The sequence below is a fragment of the Rhododendron vialii genome, chromosome 8a (genome assembly GCF_030253575.1).
Source record: "Rhododendron vialii isolate Sample 1 chromosome 8a, ASM3025357v1".
NCBI lineage: Eukaryota > Viridiplantae > Streptophyta > Magnoliopsida > Ericales > Ericaceae > Rhododendron > Rhododendron vialii.
The window spans coordinates 29,381,089-29,405,256 of record NC_080564.1 but is presented as its reverse complement, the minus strand read 5'-3'; the positions used below and the strand labels follow the sequence as shown (position 1 = coordinate 29,405,256).

Below are 24,168 nucleotides of genomic sequence, written 5' to 3'. Positions count from 1 at the left end.
TGATACTCAACTGAACAAAAGTTTGTTTTCCGTGTTATTTAGTTTGTGCTTGATCGGCATGCAGGCAAACCCTCCTTGTATAATTGAGTTTGTTTATGCCACTTTTCACGAACTATTTCGTACTCTTATCTTGTTTCAAGTATGTAATGCAAAGAAAAGAAAGGGTTTGGCTTTTGAACTTGTGGTTCCATTACACCACAAATCTTTCACCTTCTCTGTATTTTGATGCCTGAGCAGAAACTGTGAGTTCAGATTTGTGTAAACAGGTTGGTGTTGAGGATTTGGATCTTGTAACAGTTCCTCTATGAAGTTACTGCTTTCGTTCTATTCAACAAACCATAAGGGTAGGAGGAGTTGGTGTAAACTAATAGACCTCCCAAAAAAATTGCTTTCGGATCACACAGAGGGCCACATCACTATTGATAATAAGAATTGGTGAAGCATATTTATCACAAAATACATGTACATATGACTTTCGTTTTTTTCCTTCTTTATAACAGAGCATAATCTTGAGATCTGGGAAGTCAGACCTTGCAAAAGACGATCAAGTTGCCGTAGTAATCTTCTAGCTGGAGAGGTATCAATCGGCATACACACACATACAGGAGAATGCATTACAAGGACCTTCAACTTGGCAAATCCCTTCAATCAAAAATTTCTATCAGAACCCATGTCTTCTTACTGATGGACAATCCAAGAGCTTGGCCTACAACCAGAAAAGAATGGAGCTATAACATAACAAATTCAATTGTGCTCTTTAGGTTACACAACGTTAAATTCTACACTACGAAGTGGGTATATATCTTACATTCCAACCTTACAAAAAGGAGTCACAAAAGGAGTTAACTAAAACACCACGCAATCGTTTGGGAAGAACACCACAATTCTTATGTACTGCCAATAATGGTAAAACTTAGTTCAGTATGGAGCGCCTTGGACATTAACGATAAAGTGATTTGTCAATCTATGTAGGTAAATATTCTAGGAGAGTAGCTTAAGATTTACCAGCTAAGAGGGCTTTGCTTTTTGTCCCAGTTGTGAGATGCGCTTCAGTACTTGGGTACCTTTTCTATTTTCTCTGCACGTGAAATAAAAAGCAGTATTAATTCACTGCAAAGATTCGGAAGATGCAGTTATGTAATGGTTAGAAAGGCACCTCTGGTACAAATAGACAATGACGTAGAAGATAGGGAGCAACATCAGGGTCAGGATTGAAATAGCCAAGTAGAGAATGCTTGTTTGCTTCTGCAAGAAATTAACCAATTCAGCAGCAACAGTGATTCAAACAACAGAAAGGAAAAATGGATAATTGTCAAACAAAGAGTTAGGCAAATTGAACCTAATTGCTGTAACAAATGCCTACACATAACCAGAAATAAACCAAATCTAAGAATGTGGTTAGTATGAATTCCTTCAAATATGTCCAATTTGCCAAGGCAAGTAAGTTGCAACACCTTGCTATATGATCTGTGTGGGCAGATATACCAGAAGTCTCCCACAAGAATTCACAACCAAATTTTCCAAATCTGAAAGTGAATTCAAGTTATGCCAAGAACATGAAAGCTATCAAAAAGCGAAGAGCCTTACCCTCCTGCCTCTGGAAAAGGGTTTTCGTCCTCCTGAGCAAGTGTGAGCATCACAGAATTGCCGCAAAAACAATTCTATAAATGATGTCATTGAAAAAGTACTGTAAGTAACCACAAGAACAAAAAGCACAGCATTACGTTATTATATTCAAGTGTACCATGAAGACGGTTTGCGGAGGGACTATGATTGACGGGGAAACAACTACTCGCAAGACTCTGGAAAGAAGACATCAGAAATGAATGGTCAAGAAATAGGCATAGTGATCAACCGCAACAGAGATAGAGGTCAAAAAACAACCTCACATAAGTGGTGATTCCTTGCAGCAGCTGCTGTATTACATTTGGTTTTACTTAACTTTGAATTTGAGTCCACCACAAGGTCACAGTGCAGCGCCCCACATAGATCTGCTAAGCACTTGCTATGACTCTGGATTGCAAGTTGCGTAAGTATTACCAAAAGAATTCATAGAAATTTGACGTTTATAAGTACCATTGCTAACTCTCAGTCTAAAAGCAAACATAAGGGAACATCAAAGAATTGACTGCCGCAATGGTTTGATGAATCACAGGAAATTGTGCATATTTTGCCTTTCTATGCCAAGCCAGAAACAAATAACAAAGACTATCAAAGCTAAACATCAGTAATAAGATCCATCATCACGGTTTGAGCAGTAATACGGACCCCCTTCCCCCCATACTTTTCACAGCTAGCACTTGTGCCTTGTGCTGATGCTTTCTACTGTTATTCCAAAACAGCAATGGGCAATACAGTTCAGAAACTAAAATTCTGGTGCTAAGATTTTTCTCCTTAACAATGTGCAACTGTTTCAGCAGGAACGATACCCCTTTCCCTGTTCCACTCAAAGGTCGCGCTGTCACTATACTTTCAGCAAAGATTCTAAAACATGAATGAGAGAGGCAGTCTAGGAAAGAAGCTTTGCTAGCACAAGTGTACTTATTGCACCTTATAATGCAACAACTTCGAGTATATTCAAGCATCTTTGGAGAGTTATGACCTTTTCTGGGGTGGGATGACTGGTCTTTTTATCCTTGCTTAAAATAGTACATAACCGTGAAAATTGTGGTAAATGAGGCACATGAGCTAGAAAGTATAATAGGATAATGATATGCAGACAAATAATGTCATGTGTTACAGTGCTTAACAAAATTTTGGAAATGACATCACGTTTCCGTAGAAGTGAGCATCAGCATCAAAGGGCAGTGAGCAGCAAAAGGTATTATCGTTCCCTTAGACATTACAGCATGTCAACTGAAATATTGCAGCTTCGACATAAACAATAGTACGATGAAGAAAGACAAGGAAACAGAGTCCACGTACAACATTCAAGAGATCATAGTGTCTGCTGTCAAAATGCTGATCGAGAAATTTCTCTGCTTGGAAGATTTTCTTACAGTATCCGCAGCGCCATTCATTTATGTCCACAGGGATCTTGTGCTGCTCCTGATCTCTAAAGAAGTCATTTTCAGGATGGAGTCTACAGTTTCTTGAAATCTCATACTTCTCTCGTTCCACAAAGGGCATCAGATACTGCAAGGTACAGGCACCCGAAAATGTCCTAAATACTAATCAAACCAAACCATGAAGCACTTAATCTACAAGACGAATTCATAGGTCACCTCCTCAATAATTTTCCAAGCTGCTCTACTTCTTTCTCTGGAGCAATGTACTTCATGAGTATGCTGTTCTTCTTGCTTCTGTGTTCTATGATCAAAGTAAAACCCGATTATTTGCAAACTTCAGAGCAACGACATGCTAGTATGCTACACATCATTATTATGCAAAAAAAAAAAAGCACTAATTACTAGCACCACAGATGAAACGACGAAACTGTTTGACTATGATGACATAAATTTTACCTTTTAGCTGCATATCCTTCTGTGTCCTGCAGCCCAAACTGGATGTATCAGATAAGTAGAAACTGATGCAATTGTAGTTATAGATTGCATATACATCAACGTGCTGATTCACAAGCATATACACCATTACACGTAACCCACACGAAAGAGTTTGCAATTTGGCAATCAATATGCTCAAAACGAAGAACAACAAAAAACAGGCGGTTTAAAACTGAAATGAGACATTCTGTACTGAATATAGTTGATAACAAAAATAACAACATAATGATAGCAGAGACGATGATTAATTCAAAACCCACTTGACCGCCACGCGTAAGTCAAGAATTCATTCCCCAGCAGGTGTGGCGAAAAATTCAGAAAAATTAGCTCGCATAATCAACTGAGAAAACACTAATTCTTTGTGTGTTTGCCAAGAAAATCAAGAAAACTCACTTGTGTACGAGACAAACATGATCTACTCCTAGTTGAGCGTAATTTATGGGTTGGAAACCAAATAGATAAGAAGATTCAAAACTCAAGATTCAAATACTTTCCGCAGTTTTCTTAGCAACCAAACACAAAAATCGAATTAAAGAGGCTTGGTACAAAGTTTCCCAGATAATCACCAATCAATTAAACAAAAAATGGAGCAGCTCAGCTTAAAGCCCAATTCAGTTGACGGTAACACCAATGACTTCTTTCCTTTCTTCAGCTAAATCTTACGTTAGTTTTAAATTTTAATGGTTCAAGAGAACACAATTATCTGTTTGGGTTTGTGGAGAGAGAGAGAGAGCTACCTGATTTCCCAGTGTAATTGTCCCCCGTCCAAAAAGCGCTATACAGAGGAGCATGTACAACAGCGTCGCTCTCGTCCTGTCCATTTCTCTCTCTCTCTCTCTCTCTCTCTCTCTCTCTTCTTGATTCGATTTTGCAAGATCACCGAGAAAGCCAAGATACCGGCATAGTTACCGAGAATCCCTATCTCTCTCTCTCTCTTCTTGATTCGATTTTGCAAGATCACCGAGAAAGCCAAGATACCGGCATAGTTACCGAGAATCCCTACCGTGTTTGACTCGCGAGGAAAAGAATAAGGTGGGATAAGTCATCCTGGAATTCCTATCCTGGGATAACTTATCTACAGGACCACTATCCCGGGTGCATCGTCCAATTCCGGGACAAACTAATTCCACATAAGCGGGGACAAAAGTGCCTCCAAGTACAATCACAAAGAAGGGAGAGAATCTAAAGATACACAAACACCGGAGAATATTATTGCTTAAGTCTATCTCCTTCATTCTCAAATTTTTTGTCCAGTCCACAAAACGGAGTGTTAAAAATAATAAAATTTTGATAAGAAAAAATTAAAAGTTTTTCAACAACTTACTAAATATCAATAAGTATTTTTAATTTGTGAAAAAAGTTTAAATTTTTTCTTGAAAAAATTGCATTATTTTTAACACTCCGTTTTGCGGACTGAATAAAGAATTTGGAACGGAGAAAGTACATTGTTGATGGTCTCCTCGTTTTATAGAGTAAGGAGAGGTCTAGCCTAACTAGAAGTAGGCCTAGAACTAGAAGGTTTCTAGAAGGTAACTATTACCCACATTTTATTATTACACATGTGACACATCATGGCATCATGAAAAGCTATAAATAAAAACACTTCTAGCAGAATTTCTCGTACCAATACATTTTGCCAATGGACATATTACATTACACATATGAACAATAAACTTACCTAGGACTATTTTGTTGCACTTCCAATGCGGCATTTTGAGTTGCAAGGCAGCAAGAGTATCGAGGGACATACGCGAGGCTTGTCAGTTCGTTTGGTTCTTAACTTCAAGATATGTGATTAGTTGATACACGGGTAAATTAGTTCGGCCATTCGGTTATGAAATATTAAAATATTTAGTTCAACCAAGCTCTTTTATATGTGATTCAATGTGAAAGGCTCTGTTTCATTGTTTTGAAACAAAAAATAAAATTAGTCACTGGCTTTATATAAGAGACAATAACTTGAATCGTTTGGACGGGTTGTACCTAAATATGTTCAAGTTGCAAGTTGGAAGTGAAGGTAACCAACTCAAACAACCTTGATTTCCTATCATCAAAATAAATGTTGCTTATGAGAAACAAATCACAATCATTTGAAAGGAAAAGCAACCTAGAGGGTATTGCTTCCAAGTGAAAGCAAACCAGTCCCAATGGAATATAAGAACCCTTTTCCACATAATTCTTTCAAAAGGTATTGATCAATGAAATTTTACATCCGAGGTGAAATGGAAAATGTAGCCGTTCACTCGCAGGTTTTCTTATTGATCTTGGGCTCAGTAGCTGCAGTTTGTGCTTTAACGTTTGGAATGATCGACACCCACTGTTTCTCTTTCTATCTTCCTCCTAATTTGTTCCTTATCGCGATTTTGGGTTTTCTCATTACATGGCCTAGTTCTTTTCTTCTTGTGCTTTACCATGGAGTCCTGCTTTGTTTCATTTTTGGTTTTATCGTATTGTTGAACTCTGTTTGAGAAAACAACCTTCGGTGGGACGTGTGTTCGTCATTTCATTTCAAAGCACGAAACCAAGACCTCAGTACAGTATCTCTTGTCAATATAAAGAAGTTGTACGTTATTTACTAGTATCCCTTAACTACATTGGTCAAAGATCCAAAGGCACGTAGCACAAGCGTAGATGTCATCAACGGGCATCAAAATTCAACAGCGTTGAGAGATCTTGCCAACCCGGATGCCATTCGACCACATGGGTAAGTATCCATCGCGAACTCTCGTATATGTCATCTCAAAGTTTCCCAGCAAGTTGGATTATGTTCATGGGAGAGCAAAGGCCTTTTCCATTGAAACATTCACTTGCAATGCGCTTGTATAGTGCCTCTGTTGGATGCACTCTATCCCAAAATACATGAGAATCTCTACCTTGGCAAGGCACTGTTCCTGGTTTGCAATCTCCACTCCCATCGATTTCCGAAGCACAACACGGCTGCCTTGAATCACTAAACCCTGGAAAAAATTGATCCAGAACTTAAATCAGTTTTTGAAGGTAAATTCCATCAACCAACAGCAAGAAGGACAAAAAGGGGGAACCAAATGGTGAAGTTATATTTCTCACCATGGTGAAGGGGAGCGTGGATGATGTTGTGAATGAATCGGTAAGATTTTGCAGTGACGAATGTTGGGCCGTTGAGAATGGACTTAAGTTCGTTAAGTTTAACTCCAAGTTTGGTATTGAAAATTGACACCAAACCATTTATCTGCTCATCGCATATTGTCGACGGTTTGGTTTTGTCAATAACATCCGGCAAGCAACCGAGTGGAGCGATTTCAAACACTACAAATTTCCTTGCTCCCAAATTGTACAATTCCTGCGTAAAGTACATTACCATCAAAATGTTAGTAATACGTAAATCGGCTTTGAGAAACACAAATCGAGCGAAGGATTCTGTTCATTCAAAAGCACTATGAAATATTTGAATCACCTGCAAATGGTTGCCTAATTCGTTCACAAGGAATTCCCCAAATTGCTCTGCATTATATAATTTGCTTGTGTTGGACCCGGGTTCGAGATAATTTATGTAGTCATTGCTGCCCATACAAACCACAAAAATAGACTTTGACAAGGCATTTGAGAGCTCGGCTCTGTTATTGTAAGCTCCCAAAGATGGCAAGTATTGCTCAACAGTTTCTTTAAATAACTTGACTTGTTGCCCCAGTGGCAAGTTCTCCCCCTGAACAATAGAACATAATAAGAGAATGGAAAACTGCCTACGCATACAAACAATAAGAATTTCAGTCTTATCGTTTCAAACTAAAAGGCTCGTAATTTTGTTTCAAAACTATCACGGTCGCATTAGTTGAGTATATTTTGGCAATTTCTGTTTGGGAAAATAGGATTTTTGTTGGAGAGGCAATGTTTACTTACAATGTTACAGCTGGTATTAGGGAGAGGCAATGTTTACTTACAATGTTACAGCTGGTATTAGGGAGGATACCGGCTGTTCCAGACGCATAGTTGAAACCTTTGGTATTTGACTTCTCCTTACTGAGAGGATGCAAGTATGGCAATGGAACGGGTTTGTGAGACCGTTTATTGGACCATTTATCTACAATTCATGAGATCATGAAATCAAAAACAAATTTTATTGTACCAATACGAAGAGATATATATACACACACACTCTTAGATGGCCAATTTACTTCCATTTATTGGGGAGTTTATATCCCAACGTGCTATCAAATTCTCTAAAATAATTCATTGTCTTTTTGCATAGAAATTATGAGTGAATACTTACACCAGAAATCAGCAATGGTGTAGCCATTGGTGAATCTTCCCGTTGGTCCACCCGGAAAATCAATGCCATAAGGTGTGAAATTTACTTTCACCCGGGTATTTAAGAAGACGTTGTTGCCTGGGTCCATGACCGAGTCTCCAAAAACGTACAAGGCCGGTGCAACCCGACCAAGGCCACGAGCTTGCGACTGCACTAAGAGAAAGAAGAAGGAGAAGGAGAGACTTGCAAAGAGAGAAGACATGGTGTTCATTGCCATCCAATTCCCTTGTCTATGTTTTTTGAGGCTGCTTTACAAATAGTAGTACCAGGTTGGTTGATTCTGTTGTGTATAAATACGTGCTATGGTGATGTATTGGGAGCAAATTCAGAAAGAGATGTATTTAATAGGTGCAAGAATAGTTGGGGAAAGGGAGTATTAAGAGAGGGGTAATGCGTGTATTAATTTGTGAAAATTTATTGTCGTTACCGTGGGAAACAACGTAGTTTTTGAAATCTTGGGGTGGCCACAGCCCCCCTTGGTCTGTACACGGCTCCGCGGGTTCACCCTTCTTACTTGGGACAAGGAGTTAGTATTAACGAGTGAATCTATCAAAACACACATGTGCATGAATCTAGTAGCAATTAATAAGTTGTGCAATTGTAATAACTTAACCAAAAAAAAAAAAAAAAGAGAGAGAGGGGAAAAGTTGTACTTGTCAACATCATCTGTGACAATATAGAAACGGATTTTCTCTTATTTTTTCTAAGAAAATTGTCCAGCCAATCTGTTGAATTCTCCATGTAATTAGTATTACTATGTGGTAAACGAAGAGGGCTCAAAGGGTAAATTAGATAGTTTTTAAGTTGGGAAATGATAATGCCAAAACCGTTTTTGTTAGTGCCAAAATTTCGGTGCATAAAAGTCTTGTACATTGCAAATGGTACAAGCCTTTTGTGCACTAGAGTTTTGGTACTAACAAAAACGGTTTTGGCATTATCATTTCCCTTTAAGTTATGGCAATTCTCTTAATTTTGCATGAAATTTTCTTTATTTTGTTTTACTTAAAAGATAAAAATATAGATATCGGATGCTATTGAGCGACATCCCCGCTAAGCGGCCGATCCAGTCGTTCATTTCGGCACGGATGGCACGAAATAAATCTAAACACATATAAATCTGAGTTGTCGATTGCTTGGTAAAAATCCGAGCCGTCGATCGTCAGCTTGACAAGGGGTGTTTGACAGCATCCCCATCCAAGAGATTGTCCACAACCTTTTTCTTTGGATGAATGAGAAATTCATTAAAGAAAAATTGTCTAACAAGAATCAATAAGGCATGTTCGTGTACGATAATAATTTATCTTATATACACACAGAAGTTTACCTTATATACACACAAAAGGGGGGAAAATAAAAATTAATTGAAAATTTAGAAGTTAACGGCCGATAAACGAATCAAGCGAGGAGTGATTATTGTCTACAATTTTTGAACTCTAGAGTTTGAAATTTTGGCAGAATTCTGAGTTTTAGAATATGATATTGTCATCAATTTTCAAACTCTAGAATTTGAAATTTTGGCATAATTTCAAGTTTTAAAATCTGACAATGTCGAAACAGAATCAGGTTAAAAGTGGAGGAGTGAGTAGTTAACTCTTGCTGTGATTTCAGCTCCGAAACTACAACATCCATGGCTACCTCTTCCAAACTTTCATTTCCATTGCACAGCCTAAATTGCTTCACTAATTTCCAAACTCTTCTAGCACTAACACACGAGAAGGAACATGTTCAATAGGCTGGTGGTGGTGTGGCGTGGTGGTGGACGCTGCTTGTGCTGGTGGTATAATGGTGAACGTTACTCGTGTTGGAGGCGTGGTGGTGGTTGTCCGAGGGAGAGAAGAATAAGGGAGAAGAAGATGAAGAAATTGACAATGGGAGAGAGAGAAGGGTCGAAGGGGGGAATGGTTGAAGTTCAATTTTTTGGGGAAAAATTAGGTTTGAAGTAGGGAAGGGTAATTTGGAAAGATCATGGATATTTTTGAGGTTGTATGTAGTAAGTTGTTATAAACTTTGGGTGTTTTGTTTAGTAGACGTTAGATGCAGTAAATTTGGTGCTGCATTCATGAACTCCCTTCGAGAATGATTTGTTACAAATTTAGAAGCTACACTAAACGACGTCGTCTTATTTGTCGAGGCCACAAATAACACTGATGTCATACGCTACACCCCTAGCAAAACCCCCAGATTTTCTTCTCTCGGTGCCGCTCGCGCAGCGTTTGGAAGAATGGGGAAGAAGACGAAGAAACCAGGCAAAGGCAAAGAGAAAACGGAGAAGAAAACCGCCAGAGCTGAAGAGAAACGATCCCGCAGAGAAACCAAGAAGCTCTCTCCCGAAGACGACATCGACGCCATCTTGGTTGGTTAACAATGGAGTTGATTATCCACTTCTTCTTCTTTATTTTGATGACTCAGGTGTCCGGGGGTCAGTTTATGCGCGCCTTGACTAATCCTGGGGGCCCCAATCCCACTGCCCACTTGCAGGGATTATCCACTTCTTTAATCACAAATTCATATGAAACTTGGAATTCTGTAATGGTTTTGTGTGATTTTGATTGGACAGTTGAGTATACAGAAGGAGGAGGCCAAGAAAAAGGAAGTGCACGTCGAGGAGAATGTCCCTGCGCCATCTCCCCGTTCGAATTGCTCGGTATTGTGATTGTTCGTTCAGTTTTCTTTCTTATTTCGGTGCTTAGTTTAGGATGTGTTTGGGATGTTTAAAAAGCTCGCTTTCGCTTAAAGCCGGATTTTTTAATTTATTTATGAAATGGCTTTTACAGCCCATATGGATGGTGAGGAACGGTTGAATGATGTGAAAAGAAAAAAAACAATGGATAACTTTTTCACTCATTAGGACAAGTTGAAGAGATGGGAAATAGCGGAAAGGATGAGAAACAAAGGAAAAAGATGAATCTTTATGCATCTATTTGGTTTCTCTCCAAATCTCATCACTTTTTTTTGGATGGTGAAGAAACCACAACGCATAATGTTTTTTCACTTTCTCACGCGCCAAAGGATTAGCTAAGTTGTTTGGCCATTCCATCAATTTTTGAGAAAGAAGTGGGGCAAACAATGCTAGCTTTTTATTTTGCTTGTTTCTTCTTTTTGCTAAAGTTGAGAAGGCAAACATGTGAGTTTGTGTGTGTGTGTGTGGGTTCTTGAAGCAGTTCCAAGCAAAACACTGGTATATGTGCTGTGAACTTATATGTTTGTTTGATGACATGTAGTTGAACATCAATCCGTTGAAAGAGACTGAATTGATTCTGTACGGGGGTGAATTCTATAATGGTAGCAAGGTCAGAGGTTATAATTGCTGATTAGATTGTATTGACTCCATAATGTATATCTACGTGTCTTTTTGGGACCTCTAACTGAGAGTCTATGGCATTGGATTACGCAGACATTTGTATATGGTGATCTGTACCGGTATGATGTGGAAAAGCAGGAGTGGAAACTGGTTTTGAGCCCAAACAGCCCACCACCTCGTAGCGCACATCAGGCAGTTGCCTGGAAGAACTATCTATATATATTTGGTAAACTGGTAGAACTTGTGTCCATGAATAAATAAAAGTTCATGCTTACAAAACGCATTTAAGGCTTACTCCGTTCTTAATCTTCTGATTTTGATGAAAGAATTTCTGTTGTGTACTACTAGGCGGTGAATTCACGTCTCCAAATCAAGAACGATTTCATCACTACAAGGCAAGTCCTTCTTTCTTGTTAATTAATTTGTCTAGTGAAGAAGAGTTCATCGCTGATGATTTGGGTTTTTGTTGTCTTTACTCTTCAGTCTTCACACACACATGTATGATGTTTTTTCAGAATTTTCCTTAAGATTAGGATTTTGTCGTTGGAATTTGTTTTTTCAGGACTTTTGGGTGCTGGACCTGAAAACAAATTCATGGGAACAGCTAAATTATAAAGGGTGTCCAAGTCCACGATCGGGTCATCGGATGGTAACTTTAGATTCTTTAAGTGATCTATTTTGTAATGTTTCCAATATCTGTCCATTTGGTTAAACATATGCAATTCAGTGTCGTATGTATTGGAAGTCTATATGATATGTTGCTATTCATACCACATGCCGACACTAAAACAGAAGTTCACGTGGCAAGCACACTTAATTATCCAAATGTGCTTGGAAAGTTCTTGTATCGTTCAATTATAATCTACACAAAGTCTCTCTCTCACTCGCTCACTCTATGTATGTGGGTGGATGGGTGTGTTCGACATGTGATGCTGTGGTAAAAAGGATATTGGAAAGACCACATGAGGGAAGCATTTGAACATGTATCCCTGTCTCTTGAAAAAATTTTCTGACCTCGTTAAAACAAGGGAATCATTCGGACCTATACGAGGTTAAGGACAAGCAGGAAAACAGAGGATAATTGAGGGCAGGGCTTTTGTGTCTGTTACACTTGATATGGTCTCATCTCTCAATGCAGTTCACTCTCTCACAGATAAGCTCATTTCTTATCTTACATAGCAGTTCAAGGACTAGAGTGCAGGTTTGGGGGTTGTTGAACTACTTGTGTCTAATGATAAACTTAAGCCACTTATTTTAGCTCCTTTCTGCTATCTGGTTGGTTTGTGTCTATAGGGGATGAATACTAATGGGTAACAACATTTTGGTTATGGGTTGATTTTTTGGGTTGAATGGCTTGAGTTGGAGTCCTAGATTTATCTTCCTGTCAAATGCGTAAAGTACATGAAGAATAACATTTATTCTCCAATCAGGTTGCCAGGTTCCTACAATTTCATGCCTGGAGTGAGAACATGTTGGTTCTGCTACTGAGTCAAGAATACTTCAAAATTAGAGTCATTTAATGATTTTGGAAATTTAATCTGTATTTTTCTGTGTTTTAAGAGTTCATTGTATGGCCTAGAAGTGCTGCTCAGTCTTGAATCCACAAAAATAGTGTTTGAGAGCAGTATCCTTTAAGGATAGAGCGACATATGTGCCTTGTAAAAGATACTTAAGAGCCAGGACCTGTATATTTACCATTAAAAAAAAAAGGGATTGCACTAGAAGAATCTCTCTTCATTGTCTGAATCAAATCCTTGACTTCATTTACCATTTCTGACTATCTTTCAGATTTGTGCTTTTCTATGCAACACACAACATTTTAGGTTATGGGCATTCCATTTGTTGATTGATTGTTAATGTACAATGTAATATGTGTAACAGTCTTTGTTTGGTGCTGATTCCCTGATTATTTCAGACGGCAATATATTGTGTCTATCTCTCTGCTTTTCTACCCTCCTTTCCCCCTTCGTCAATTTACAGATGGACATACATTAAGCTGACTTTTGAACTTCTTATGATGTCTTAAGCTATATCCTACTTCTCTCAAACTGAATTATGTGACATATAATGACTTTTTATATGAAAAATTTCATGGATGCATTACAGGTCTTATACAAGCACAAGATTGTTGTTTTCGGTGGCTTCTATGACACTCTTAGAGAAGTGAGGTTGTTATTGCATCTTTATAAAACTATTTTAGGAGTTCCATTATTTCATTGTCTTTCAGATTTGTTGACTTCTTCTGGGTGCATGAATGATGTATGTTCTAGCCTAAACCAGTACACGGGGCTTCATATCAGTATTTATTTTGGTTAGTTTGGTGTTGCATACGTTTATTTCCTTCGCTTTTTGCAAGTTTTCATAAATTTTCTTTTAAGTGTTTCTGGCATGTGTACTTGTTTAACTTTTTTATAATTGCATTAAAAATGTTGGGAAAGAAAGAATGCACATTCTAATAAATGCTACATTATTTTGGTTGAGTAAGATATTAGCTATTAACATTTTAGAGAGTGGGGAAAGGTAGATTGACATTCCTGGGACAATGATTCAGGATTGAGCAGTGAGCGGGGTATGATATTTCACAATATGGATTCGATTTGTTTTATCAGTTTTTATAGCTTTAAGTTTAAACATATTCGGTGTTCGCAAATCAAAACACTGCTCAGTGTGTTCGTTTTCCTTATAATGAAAGTGAGCCGAATTTATGACTAATGAAGAAAGAAAGAAGATGTGGTCAAGGAGGAGGAGATTTTGTGGGGAGAACATGTGGATAAGAAATGAGCAACTAATGGAAATAGAAGAAAAGCTAATATGGTTTATGTCTTCAGACCACACTCCACAGTCCAAGATATATGCATGGATATGTTGCTAGTCATCAAGAATTAGATCTGGTTCTCCTCTTCGTACTGTCTTCCTCAATTGGAATATAGTGAAGAGCTGGTGTGAGCCATGGACCTAGGCAATCTTGCTGAATGTTGTGTTTTCTGTGTGCTTGATTATTCTTTGTGCTATCGTGTATGTGTGTTTGTTTCTTCACCCAACAGTAAGAATACACTACAAATGCCTCTTCATTGTGACAATCACAGAGCTATTCAGATTGGGGTGAGGCAGATCGGATACCACGAGTATAAAAAATATTCTAGAAGTTGAAAACTTGGACCATTCATTTGGATTTAAGGTTTTCTGTTTGTCTAGTTTCAATAGTTTTGCAAATGAATTTCTTGTTGTTCAATGAGACCTGAATAACTAAAAGTGAACCAGATTTTAATTCTGTTACAGTGATTCTTCATGTTTTGTGCAATGGGGTAATTCACTTCTGTATTGCTGGTACTCCTTATAATTAAAATTTCTGGTTTGCTGCCTTGCAATTGCATTTGATGGTTTCCATTTATGCAGGTATTTCAATGATTTGCACGTCTTTGACTTGGATCAGTTTAAGGTGAACGAAATTGGCCCTTGTTGTATAAGACTTGGCTATACAAAATTCTTATGTGAAACGTTCATTTTGATTTACTAGAATTGATGCAATGTCTTAATGTAGTGGCAAGAGATAAAACCCACGCCTGGATGCATGTGGCCGAGTGCTCGGAGTGGTTTTCAGCTTTTTGTCCACCAAGATGATGTGAGAGAACTAGAATAAAGCCTGAAATAACTGATCTCTTACTGTGTTTTTTGTGGTATATATTTTTCGCTTGCCTAGCCTTTTGGGTGCATAATTAATGCTGGTGGGTTACAATTTCCTCAACTCTGTTGGAGATTGGATTGTGTATGTTATTCAATCTATTCTACCCTAGTTTGGTTGTTCATCCTCAATTAGGGAAGTTAAGAGTAAGAATTGTTTTTGAATATGCATGTTGAAGGTGGATTTTCTATTTGAACTAGTGTTGGACACGTGGTGCGCACGTCCTAATTACCGGTCATTATCTGCGAACAGTTTTTGTTGATAGTGTCCGTCATCTCCATTGATCTCCTGTGTGTTGTGACAATTGAGAAAAAGAAATCAAAATAGCTTCTTTTTTGGATATACTCCTACATCACCTATGACTGCACTAATATTGTCAAAAAATCAGCATGCATCATTTCCGATATTCCTTTATTTTAAACTCAAAACCATATCAATTTCGTTAGTCTTGTGAACAAGCGTAGCATCATTCTCGACTAGCATCATTATGCCCCTCTTGTCATATTTTGAAATCTTCCTTTGTTAAGTATTCTCAGATATTTTCTTAGCAATATTTTGTTGATAGTTGTAGATTACTTCCTCAGCGTTGTTGGGTCCCAACGAGAAGGTGTCCGATTTACAAATTTGTTAGTTAACACACAATAGGGTTATGACCAGAATTACATAAGGGTAAAAGTGAAAAAGAAATTCGAGGGAGAAGAAACTCTCTTTTCTGTTTTAGGGATAGATGCAGAACTAGGATTTTAGGTTTGTAAACCATTAGTTATCTACATTGAGGTATGGTTGAATGAAGTTCTGAGTCTTTTGATCGCTTATTAAGCTAGATGCTTCAAAGCATGTGTGAGAAGTTCTTGCAATTCAATAGGTGTAAATTAGTTTCAAATATTTGTTGTTTCGGTGTTGTCATGGAGGTGTGATTTGGCCTTATGAAAAGCTGTGTGGTTGGGGAATGCTTGGACAAACATGGAAGCTAACGGAAATTTCTGTTATGTTCAAGATGCCGAAAGACAGTGCACCGAAAGCTCCCAGCGGTGAACTTAATCTCTCCACTTGTTTTACAAACTATTGTAGTCTACGCTGATGGTCTGATGCACATATATTTCACTATATGGTTTTGAGCATGGAGTAGGTGGAACCACCACTGGAAACTTGTTTATATTTCAAGGACGACGGCAGAATATGGCAGTCGGTTTTGAAATGCCAAACTATAGACCTGTCTCATCAAGCTGTGTAGTAATTTTAATGCTATATCCTTTATGAATTGCTTGCTCTTCTTTTTCTTTTTTAATTTTTTATCTATCCCATACTGAAGTATGTAACATGAGGTGAAGAGATGTGATATCAACTCGTTGCCACACGTTGCAGATATATTTATATGGTGGCTATTCCAAAGAAGTTTCATCTGAAAAAAGTGACTCGGAGAAGGGAATCGTTCATTCAGACATGTGGTCTCTTGATCCTAGGACTTGGGAGTGGAACAAGGTTTGTATGCTTTTTTAGCTGCAGCCCTATCTCCTTCTTCAATGTGCTAGTGGGTGCTGGGGTGGGCCAAAATAAATGATATACGCATTATGATTTGGAGCAGGTGCATGTTTTGTGCTTCATTTATGTATTCCATGTTGCTCTGCTCTGGGTATTTTGTCCTTTTCTTTTCTCCTCATATTTTGCTCCATATGGTTCTATATAGGTCGACTTAATCCCAGCTTGGGGCAGTTACACAGGCCTGTTCGGTGTTCTTATACGGCTTAAAGAAATAATGATAATGTGTTTTACTCCCAAGAAATTGCATCTGTTGTTCCAGTCGGAGAAATATCTAATGTTTGTACATCTTTTATGGACGCAATACACAGAATGTTCACGAAGCCACAGAATCATTTTCTGGTTTTTGTGGAATTTTAAAACTAGTGTCACTTACATTTGAGAATGAGGAACACAATTCAGATGATTCATATTTGAGCCTGCTGACTAGTCGTACAAGGTTCCCTAATTATCTACTTGGGGTGAGCGGGTGTATGTAATACCTCTATATTATCTGGTCATGTGTTGTGCTTATAGGTGGATGAGGGGAACGAATTAGAAACATTCTCTTTGTGTAATTTCTGTATACTAAGTTAATTTTGCTAAGCCATGGTTGCTGTATTTTCCACTTTCTATTATCTTTTACTAATAGCTATAGGCTCGGAATATGTAAATTAAACTTTTAAGTGTTTCTTACTGGCTGTTGCCTGAAATTTTGTCATTTGCAGAGGCAACTATCTTTCACTACTTCATAGGATGGGTGGTTTTCCATCTGTCAGTGATCTGTGTCCTACATTACCTTCTCTGTTGTTTGGGGACTTCCCATCACATTCAATCCTTTTCATTTTGGTTTCTTATGTTCCTCTTTAATAGGTAAAGAAAATTGGGATGCCTCCTGGACCTCGTGCTGGGTTTTCTATGTGCATCCATAAAAAACGGGCTCTTCTTTTTGGTGGCGTAGTTGACATGGAAGTTAAAGGTTAAATTCTTTCATGCAGACGCATGTTTGTTTGTTTGTTTGTTAATTCTCTGTTTTTCAATATTCTTGTACTGGTGAGTCATGGTTTAAAGGTCTTGCTTCCATTTCGTTTGCACTTCTTGGTGGCCTGTTAACACCTTAGAATTTTATGTAGGTGTGGTTTTTATTGACGATTTCAGAAGGGGTCAGGTTTTGTTGCATGGAAATGTTCATTTGATAACCTTTGACTTATCAGGTCTTCAAATATTGAGCATATTTGGTTCTCGTGAATTTTTTTGCATGTCTGATATCAGGTATAAAATGGAATGAAACAGATATTGTCTGAAAGATATAAAGTGGCCAAACAGAAGCTAAGGAAGCATTAGGTCCATTAATGGGAGGTCTGGGTTTGGTAGATTGGTATATAACTGACCTTTTCCATTTTAGGCATGAAGTTTCTGCCCTCAGATTTGAACACAAGATTTGACTGTGTGGATGGAGATATGTTTGCATTTGTTGCGTGTATGTATATATGTAAACTTCTCAGGATCAGAGAAAGAAAAGGTAGAGACCTTGTACGTTTATTTTACTGGTGGTGAGTGTGAAAGAGCGCTAGTTAAAGATTATGAGATTGGCAGAGAGGAAGGAATTATTTATAAAAAATCTGAGAATTTGGTAACTCTAGTAGCAATATGAATTACTAATTCTTTCGGAAAGTAATAGTAGATGTAAAGAAAGCAATGAAGAATATGGTAGTTAAAAGGTTGTAGGACCAAAATGAATTCCTATTGAAGTTTGGAAGTGTTTGGGTGTTGTAGGGGTAGTTTGGCATGTTGATCTTTGTTGTCATTAAGGTCCTGTTCCACTTTCTCAAATAAGTACTTAAAAAATAGGGACCTATTTTCAAGCTTAAAAATAATGGGTTTACGAAAATAAATTTTCAATTTTTTTTTTTTGCAGGATTTGGTAGATCTCGATGAAATCTATTACACAAGATCCATATTACATATTTTTTTATTTCAGTAAGCCTATTATTTTTAAGCTTGAAAATTGCAAATAAGTACTTATTTTTTTAAGGGGGTAAACCGGAATACCACCTAAAGTGTTTTAAGGTGATTTGGTGAGGAAGGGCATGTCCTCCCTTGACAAAGCAGGTCCCAGATTCTAATGAAATGGATGTAGATTCCTTAGAAAAAGTGACCAAAACGGTGTTTCTATAGTTGTGTTGACTTGAGTTGGATTCTTGTTTGTTGGGAGCTGAACTGTGGTCTATTATTCTTGGCATAGAATCATGCCTTCCATCTTTACAAAACCTCAGAGTCCATTACTATCTTGATTGGCAACTTGAATTTGTTGTACAGGTGATGTTATAATGAGCTTGTTCTTGAATGAGCTTTATGGATTTCAGTTAGACAACCGTCGCTGGTAAATCTCACTTCATTTTATTCTCAGCATCATCTGGTTTAGCTTGATTTATTATGTTCTTTTGGTGTAAAGTTTTTTACTTCCTATATCTGGCACTTCTAGGGGCCTTGTGTTATCAAAATTTGGTGAGACTTCTGGGAGTCCTATGGCCAAATCAGAACACACAATTTCGTGAGAGCACCCAATTATCTGTAGAAATGCTGCAAGAATTGTTCACTTGAAAATAATAAAAAAAGAGATCTTAGTGGTTACTTCTTTTTTTGCAATGCCTCATATTTTGAAATTTGAAGTTTGAATAGGGAATTTGCAAGTAGACAATCAGTGTTGTCGTAGTTTCTGCCCTTCGATAACAATGAGATCCTTATTTCTGCTTTTAGGTACCCATTAGAGCTACGGAAGGAGAAGTCAACGAAAAACAAGGTATTTCGATCAAGGAACTTGAAGCGTTAAAATCTCTAATTTGTTTCGTCTGGTTGATGTTGTTTATACTTGATAGGGGAACAAATGCTATTATTCCATTAATGGATGATGCTATCTTATGTCCATTGTTTACATATTTTTACCTTTGATCAGCCTTTTCCAGCTTGTATTAAATTGTTTTGAAAATCCTGTTTTTACTTCATTAGCTTCAACGATTTATTATTAGTAAGCCGTTAATGTAGGAAATAAGGATGGTGTTAAATGGTTACTTGTTGGATTGCTTTTGCAGTTGAAAAAGAGTTCAGGAGAGGAAGCTAACACTGCTGCTCTCAACAATAAATTAACTCCAATGGAAGTAGAAAAGAGTGTAACAAATGATAAAGACGGGGACTTGGAGTACCTTGAAGAGGTGGATGTGGAAAGCAGCATTGATGATATTTCTCTTGATATAGAGAGAAACATGACTGTTGATGGTTTGGGGGTAGCTACGACATCGGATGGAAGGCCTCCTGAATGTAGTTCGAAATATCCTTCGCAAAGTTCTCCTTTGCCGGAGGTATCTTATATTGGTTGGAAATGACTATCTCCTGATCAATTTTCATTCAATCTGATTCTTCATGTTGTCTCGCTTTCAGATAGTGAAGCCATGCGGACGCATTAATTCCTGCTTGGTTGTTGGAAGAGATACACTTTATATTTATGGGGGCATGATGGAAGTTAAAGATCGAGAAATTGCACTTGATGACTTGTATGCGCTTAATCTGAGCAAACTTGATGAATGGAAGTGCATCATACCGGTTGGTCAAATTATCTTTGAGAATACAATGTAGTTATGTGTACCTCATTTGTTGAACTGTATCATGTGGATGATTTATCAGCTGTTGCTTTTCTTTTGGAACTTCAATTTACCTATATCAGGCCATTCTTTTCCTTTTCATCAACACACTGAGAACATGCTAACAGTTTTCTGGTGAAATGCCATTAAAAGCAACCTTTTTTGCAGTCCAAAATTAGAGATACTTTCAAACATCATCTTGTTCTGGGGTTCTTTTCAAGAAAAAAAATGGGAAATCTTTTAGTCTGGGGTTTACCCATACCTAGTTGAAGTATGTGCCTAAAGATGTTTTTGTGTCTTCATGAACACAGGCATCTGAATCCGAATGGATAGAAGCCTCTGAGGGTGAAGATGAGGAAGATGAAGAGGATAGTGAACAGGAAGAATCTGGTAGCGGAGATGACGTTAATGAGACTGATGATGATGATGATAACGATGATGATGTGGGTGCCTTTACACTCTAATGTTTCACCAAGAATGCATTTGTTTGCTAATGGATTGATATGGTTGTTTTCGTTTCGTTTTGTTGCTATTATTGTTATTATTTATTCTTCCTCATGTGTGTGTGTTTTTTTTTGGGGGGGGGGGGTGTTGTGTGTGTGGTGGGGGAAAGTGTTCAAAAGTTATAGTTTTGAGATTCAATGGGATACTGCAGCTCTTACCAAACATCTTCACAAGTGCAATTACCAGTTTTCTGAGAATCAAAACTTTTTTGCACCGGGTGATAAAAAAAAATAATTTTAAACCGTATTTGAGGTCTGAACATTTTTTTGGTTGTTAATAGCACACTAACAACAGGTAGGTCTTTGCTCATTTGATTCATTTCTTTTAATGGTACTCAAAATGGATATTTAGGTAGTACTCTGCACATCCACCAGAGAGTATTGCACAAAGCCATAGTCATCTGCAGTGGTTTGGGGCCAAAGCTAAGGTCCCACCACATGCAACGAGCGCTAAAGAGTATGTTTAGCGCCACGAAGAGGCTATGGAAATTTGAACCCAAGTATTAAGGAAGGAATTCCTAGTATTTACCTGTTGAACCAACCACTTGGTGCTTAGTTCTTGGCCCATTTCAGTTTCTTGTTCATGGCACATGAATTGATGTAAATGTCGAAGAACATGCATCTGCAATCATAGAGCTTTTATAAATACCTATACGTGATTATTTTGTTTCATTTGTTTGGTTATTTGTTAATTTACTTACTAATTTTGTTTTTTTATATAGATATATATGTAATTTATTCTGGGGTTGGTCAGATTGTGAAGCTCTCTTACTTTGTCTGATTTTGTTTTGTACTTGTTTATGTTAAGGATGGGAAAAGCAGTCCTAGCTCTCTTGTGCTGGGAGATGCTGTGGCAATAATCAAGGGTGAGGGAAAGAATCTTCGGAGGAAAGACAAACGGGCCAGGATAGAGCAGATCAGAGTCAGTCTTGGCCTCTCCGATTCACAGAGAACACCAATGGTACGCCTTTCATTCTTTGTAGATATTACTCTGCATTAAAAGAACCTTGATCATTCTTGAAAATTAAGAGAGTGAAAGTTTCAGAAGCTCTTTACACAAAGAATTCGATTAGAAACTTATAGTTGTGGTATGCCTATTTAGCCAGTGTTCACATTTTACCTGTATTTTAGTGTACATTATATCATATTTCTTCCTATCACACTTTGAATTGATTGCTTGTGGAGTTGTTATTTGCTGAAGCCTGGAGAAACCTTGAAGGACTTCTACAAACGCACAAATATGTACTGGCAAATGGCTGCATATGAACATACTCAACATACGGGGAAGGTTTGTTGTCTTTCATAACAGTAATTGCATCTCTTTATTAGCCGTTGACAAATCTATCTCTCTCTCTCTCTCTCTCTCTCTCTCTCTCTCTCTCTCTCTCTCTCTCTCTCTCCCCCTGTTATGCTGGTAATATACGATTCTGTGGCAAGCCAGGTTGGCAATGTATTCTAAGAGTTCAAATCAGCTGATTCCCAGAGCTTGGCTGATTGAATTAGTTACTTGTTTGCTTAATTTTCTGTTGGGAAATAGATCTAGATTCAGGAAAGGGTGCTTTAGAGCTGACTTGGAAGAGACCTAAACTCTATATATTGGTCTGATAAACCTAAGTGAGGCAATGCATATAGGTACCAAAAATACTCCGTCAAGTATATCAAAAAAAACGTAATGAAAATGAAGTTTTAGTACTCAGAGGAGTAACAAACAGATAAACGCATGTGAAGTAAGTTCAATTCCTTCTAAAGTCTCAATGATTTGGCTTTAGACATTAACATACTTTGTGACAGGAATAGAAGAGAGAAATTTAATTCTCAGTCGAAGTCACCATTTTTAGTTGTTCTGTTGTGTCCAAGAGGTGAATTTTTGGGTAACTTTCGAAGGTGGAAAGAGATTACCAATTCTTAGTGAGGAAATCCTTCATTGAAGGGTTTAAAGAAATGGACAAATGTTTTTTAGAAGTATTACCTTTTTCCTAGACGAAGTTCTTTTTCGGACTTGTACGCCTTTTTAGTTTGACTCTGCTTCATAAGCTGATGTATCAACAATGGTAACTCGAACTGGTGGAGAAGGAAAGGTTTTAACCGTGTCTGGTCTGAATGGACTTTTGGGAGAAACTAGAAAGGTACCATATAAAATATCTACATCACAAGTGTGGTTAAGGATGGTTTTAATGATTAGCGGCATTAAGACCAAGTGACAGAGGAATGGGGAAAAATAGGATCAATTGAAAGGGGCTTGGGTCTATTTGTTGGTTTTAGGTTAAACTTTGGTTGCTTAGTTGTGTCATTGGAAAATCGAGTCTTGTACTAGTACCCTTCGTAGACTGACTTTAGATTTGCGCTTAGCCTTGGTAGATCCAATTCCTGAATATCCTGTTTACCATGTTGACACTATTTTGACGTGGCACTTTTCTGCTAATGTGTGCTACAGTAATAATCATTTCCACTTTTGGTGGTATTATATTGTTTTTGATATTGTCGTTGTGGCTACACAGGAGCTCCGAAAAGATGGTTTTGACCTTGCTGTTTCTCGATACAAGGAGCTTAAACCAATCCTTGATGAGGTAAAACTTTTGCTATTAAACCCTGAGAGCTTTTCAGCCGCTGGAGAAGGCTAATCATTTAGACATTTGGAAACATTATGTTCTGTTTGTGCGACTGCAGTTGGCAATCTTAGAGGCAGAGCAGAAAGCTGAGGAGGAGGAAGGCCCTGAGAGTAGTAGTCTGACAAAGAGAGGCAACAAGAAGAATAAACATGTAGCATCCAAGTAGTTAGAGCTTTTCGATATTTTCTATTAATTATAGCGAACCGATTCAGTTGGTTGGCTTGTAATATTTTCGTCAATTCAATTCATATTATGGCTGCGTTCTTTTTAACTTACAAGTCTGGAACTTATTTTGATTTTTTTACTTTTTGTTTAGCTTTTCGTCGTAATTTTTGGGATTAATTGTTTGTCTCGATGAGACGAATCGGAAAAGTATAAACATATGGACTGATGTCTTATTTGTCTAAAATGCCATCTTATTTGAATATTTTCAACATCGGTCCATATTTTTATAGTTTTTAGACTCCTCTCGTCGACAAGAATGATCAATCCAAAAAATATCACGTGAATCCAACAAAAAATTAGAAAAGACGAACAAAACACATAAAACGTAGAAAAAAGTTGAAGTTAAAAAGAATGCAGCCTATATATGGGCACACTCACACTTGTGTGCGCAGCTGTTTTTGTGAAAATTTTCAGGCAGGATACGAATAATTTGAGAGCTTTTGAAGCATTTGTTGTGGTTTCAATACCATCCATGCCCGTTTGTATCTGTTCAACTTTTGAATTTAGGTTATGTGGTTTGAAAGCTTTCCTCGTTGTATCAACGTTATTGCATAGTTTCAGACCTAATATGTAATGAGAAAAATAGTGAAACATTTGACAAGGAATCACTGCCAAATGACGAACGTTGTTTCCAACACCGGAGCTTCTTTTTTGTCGGGTTTTATTTTTTGCTCTTTGTTTATGTTCAGATCTTTGGATCTTTGCACCTATCAACAAACAATTAACGGGGTTTCAGCCACTGGAAATAAATTATTCCATCTTCAAGATTAGTATTGAACCCATTAAGCTAGCTAGCTACATTGTTTTTGTCATTCGAACTTTTTTTTTGTTTTTTGTTACTTGTTAAATTGTTAACCTTGAAAAAAAAAATTGTCATTCGTCTCGGCTTGAGGAATTAGAAAAA

The 24,168-nt window shown here is 37.6% G+C and overlaps 3 protein-coding genes across 5 annotated transcripts; 1 reads left to right on the top strand and 2 right to left on the bottom strand.

Annotated features, from left to right (window-relative positions):
• Nucleotides 1-385: 385 nt before the first annotated feature.
• LOC131336428 (uncharacterized) lies at nucleotides 386-4,563 on the bottom strand. 3 transcript variants are annotated; one of them, XM_058372271.1, is made up of 11 exons: nucleotides 4,430-4,563; nucleotides 4,241-4,324; nucleotides 3,465-3,490; nucleotides 3,225-3,309; nucleotides 2,929-3,135; nucleotides 1,885-2,013; nucleotides 1,745-1,802; nucleotides 1,588-1,661; nucleotides 1,157-1,245; nucleotides 1,006-1,078; nucleotides 386-706 (listed from the first exon to the last, which is right to left on the bottom strand). In XM_058372271.1, the coding sequence occupies exons 2-10, from the start codon at nucleotides 4,322-4,324 to the stop codon at nucleotides 1,009-1,011; spliced, it is 822 nt and encodes a 273-aa protein (XP_058228254.1). In that variant the 5' UTR covers nucleotides 4,430-4,563; the 3' UTR covers nucleotides 386-706; nucleotides 1,006-1,008. The 3 variants fall into 3 exon arrangements, with proteins under 3 accessions (XP_058228254.1, XP_058228253.1, XP_058228252.1); XM_058372270.1 differs by having other exon boundaries at nucleotides 386-642; nucleotides 2,926-3,135; nucleotides 4,430-4,559; XM_058372269.1 differs by having other exon boundaries at nucleotides 2,926-3,135; nucleotides 4,430-4,558.
• Nucleotides 4,564-6,088: 1,525 nt separating this feature from the next.
• On the bottom strand, nucleotides 6,089-8,020 carry LOC131336426 (GDSL esterase/lipase 7-like). The gene is made up of 5 exons (XM_058372265.1): nucleotides 7,750-8,020; nucleotides 7,421-7,560; nucleotides 6,937-7,185; nucleotides 6,570-6,822; nucleotides 6,089-6,460 (listed from the first exon to the last, which is right to left on the bottom strand). Exons 1-5 carry the CDS (start codon nucleotides 8,003-8,005, stop codon nucleotides 6,243-6,245), a joined length of 1,116 nt encoding a protein of 371 aa, XP_058228248.1. The 5' UTR covers nucleotides 8,006-8,020; the 3' UTR covers nucleotides 6,089-6,242.
• Nucleotides 8,021-9,942: 1,922 nt separating this feature from the next.
• Nucleotides 9,943-23,307, top strand: LOC131336418 (uncharacterized). The gene is made up of 20 exons (XM_058372250.1): nucleotides 9,943-10,141; nucleotides 10,346-10,432; nucleotides 11,010-11,078; nucleotides 11,183-11,315; nucleotides 11,438-11,484; nucleotides 11,652-11,738; nucleotides 13,196-13,257; nucleotides 14,486-14,528; nucleotides 14,631-14,711; nucleotides 16,137-16,253; nucleotides 17,163-17,268; nucleotides 18,609-18,672; nucleotides 19,050-19,092; nucleotides 19,382-19,648; nucleotides 19,728-19,889; nucleotides 20,239-20,370; nucleotides 21,239-21,391; nucleotides 21,632-21,718; nucleotides 22,929-22,997; nucleotides 23,098-23,307. The coding sequence occupies exons 1-20, from the start codon at nucleotides 10,010-10,012 to the stop codon at nucleotides 23,203-23,205; spliced, it is 2,049 nt and encodes a 682-aa protein (XP_058228233.1). The 5' UTR covers nucleotides 9,943-10,009; the 3' UTR covers nucleotides 23,206-23,307.
• Nucleotides 23,308-24,168: the final 861 nt, after the last annotated feature.

Coding starts and splice junctions, on each gene's coding strand:
- LOC131336428 (XM_058372270.1), bottom strand. CDS start 4,324: ATGGACAGGACGAGAGCGACGCTGTTGTACATGCTCCTCTGTATAGCG. Junction 1,803..1,884: donor GGAATCACCACTTATGTGAG/GTTGTTTTTTGA, acceptor TCTTCTTTCCAG/AGTCTTGCGAGTAGTTGTTT. Junction 1,662..1,744: donor CTCCGCAAACCGTCTTCATG/GTACACTTGAAT, acceptor CATCATTTATAG/AATTGTTTTTGCGGCAATTC.
- LOC131336426 (XM_058372265.1), bottom strand. CDS start 8,005: ATGGCAATGAACACCATGTCTTCTCTCTTTGCAAGTCTCTCCTTCTCC. Junction 7,561..7,749: donor CACCATTGCTGATTTCTGGT/GTAAGTATTCAC, acceptor CATGAATTGTAG/ATAAATGGTCCAATAAACGG. Junction 6,461..6,569: donor CCACGCTCCCCTTCACCATG/GTGAGAAATATA, acceptor AATTTTTTCCAG/GGTTTAGTGATTCAAGGCAG.
- LOC131336418 (XM_058372250.1), top strand. CDS start 10,010: ATGGGGAAGAAGACGAAGAAACCAGGCAAAGGCAAAGAGAAAACGGAG. Junction 14,529..14,630: donor TTGACTTGGATCAGTTTAAG/GTGAACGAAATT, acceptor GTCTTAATGTAG/TGGCAAGAGATAAAACCCAC. Junction 19,890..20,238: donor AATGGAAGTGCATCATACCG/GTTGGTCAAATT, acceptor TCATGAACACAG/GCATCTGAATCCGAATGGAT.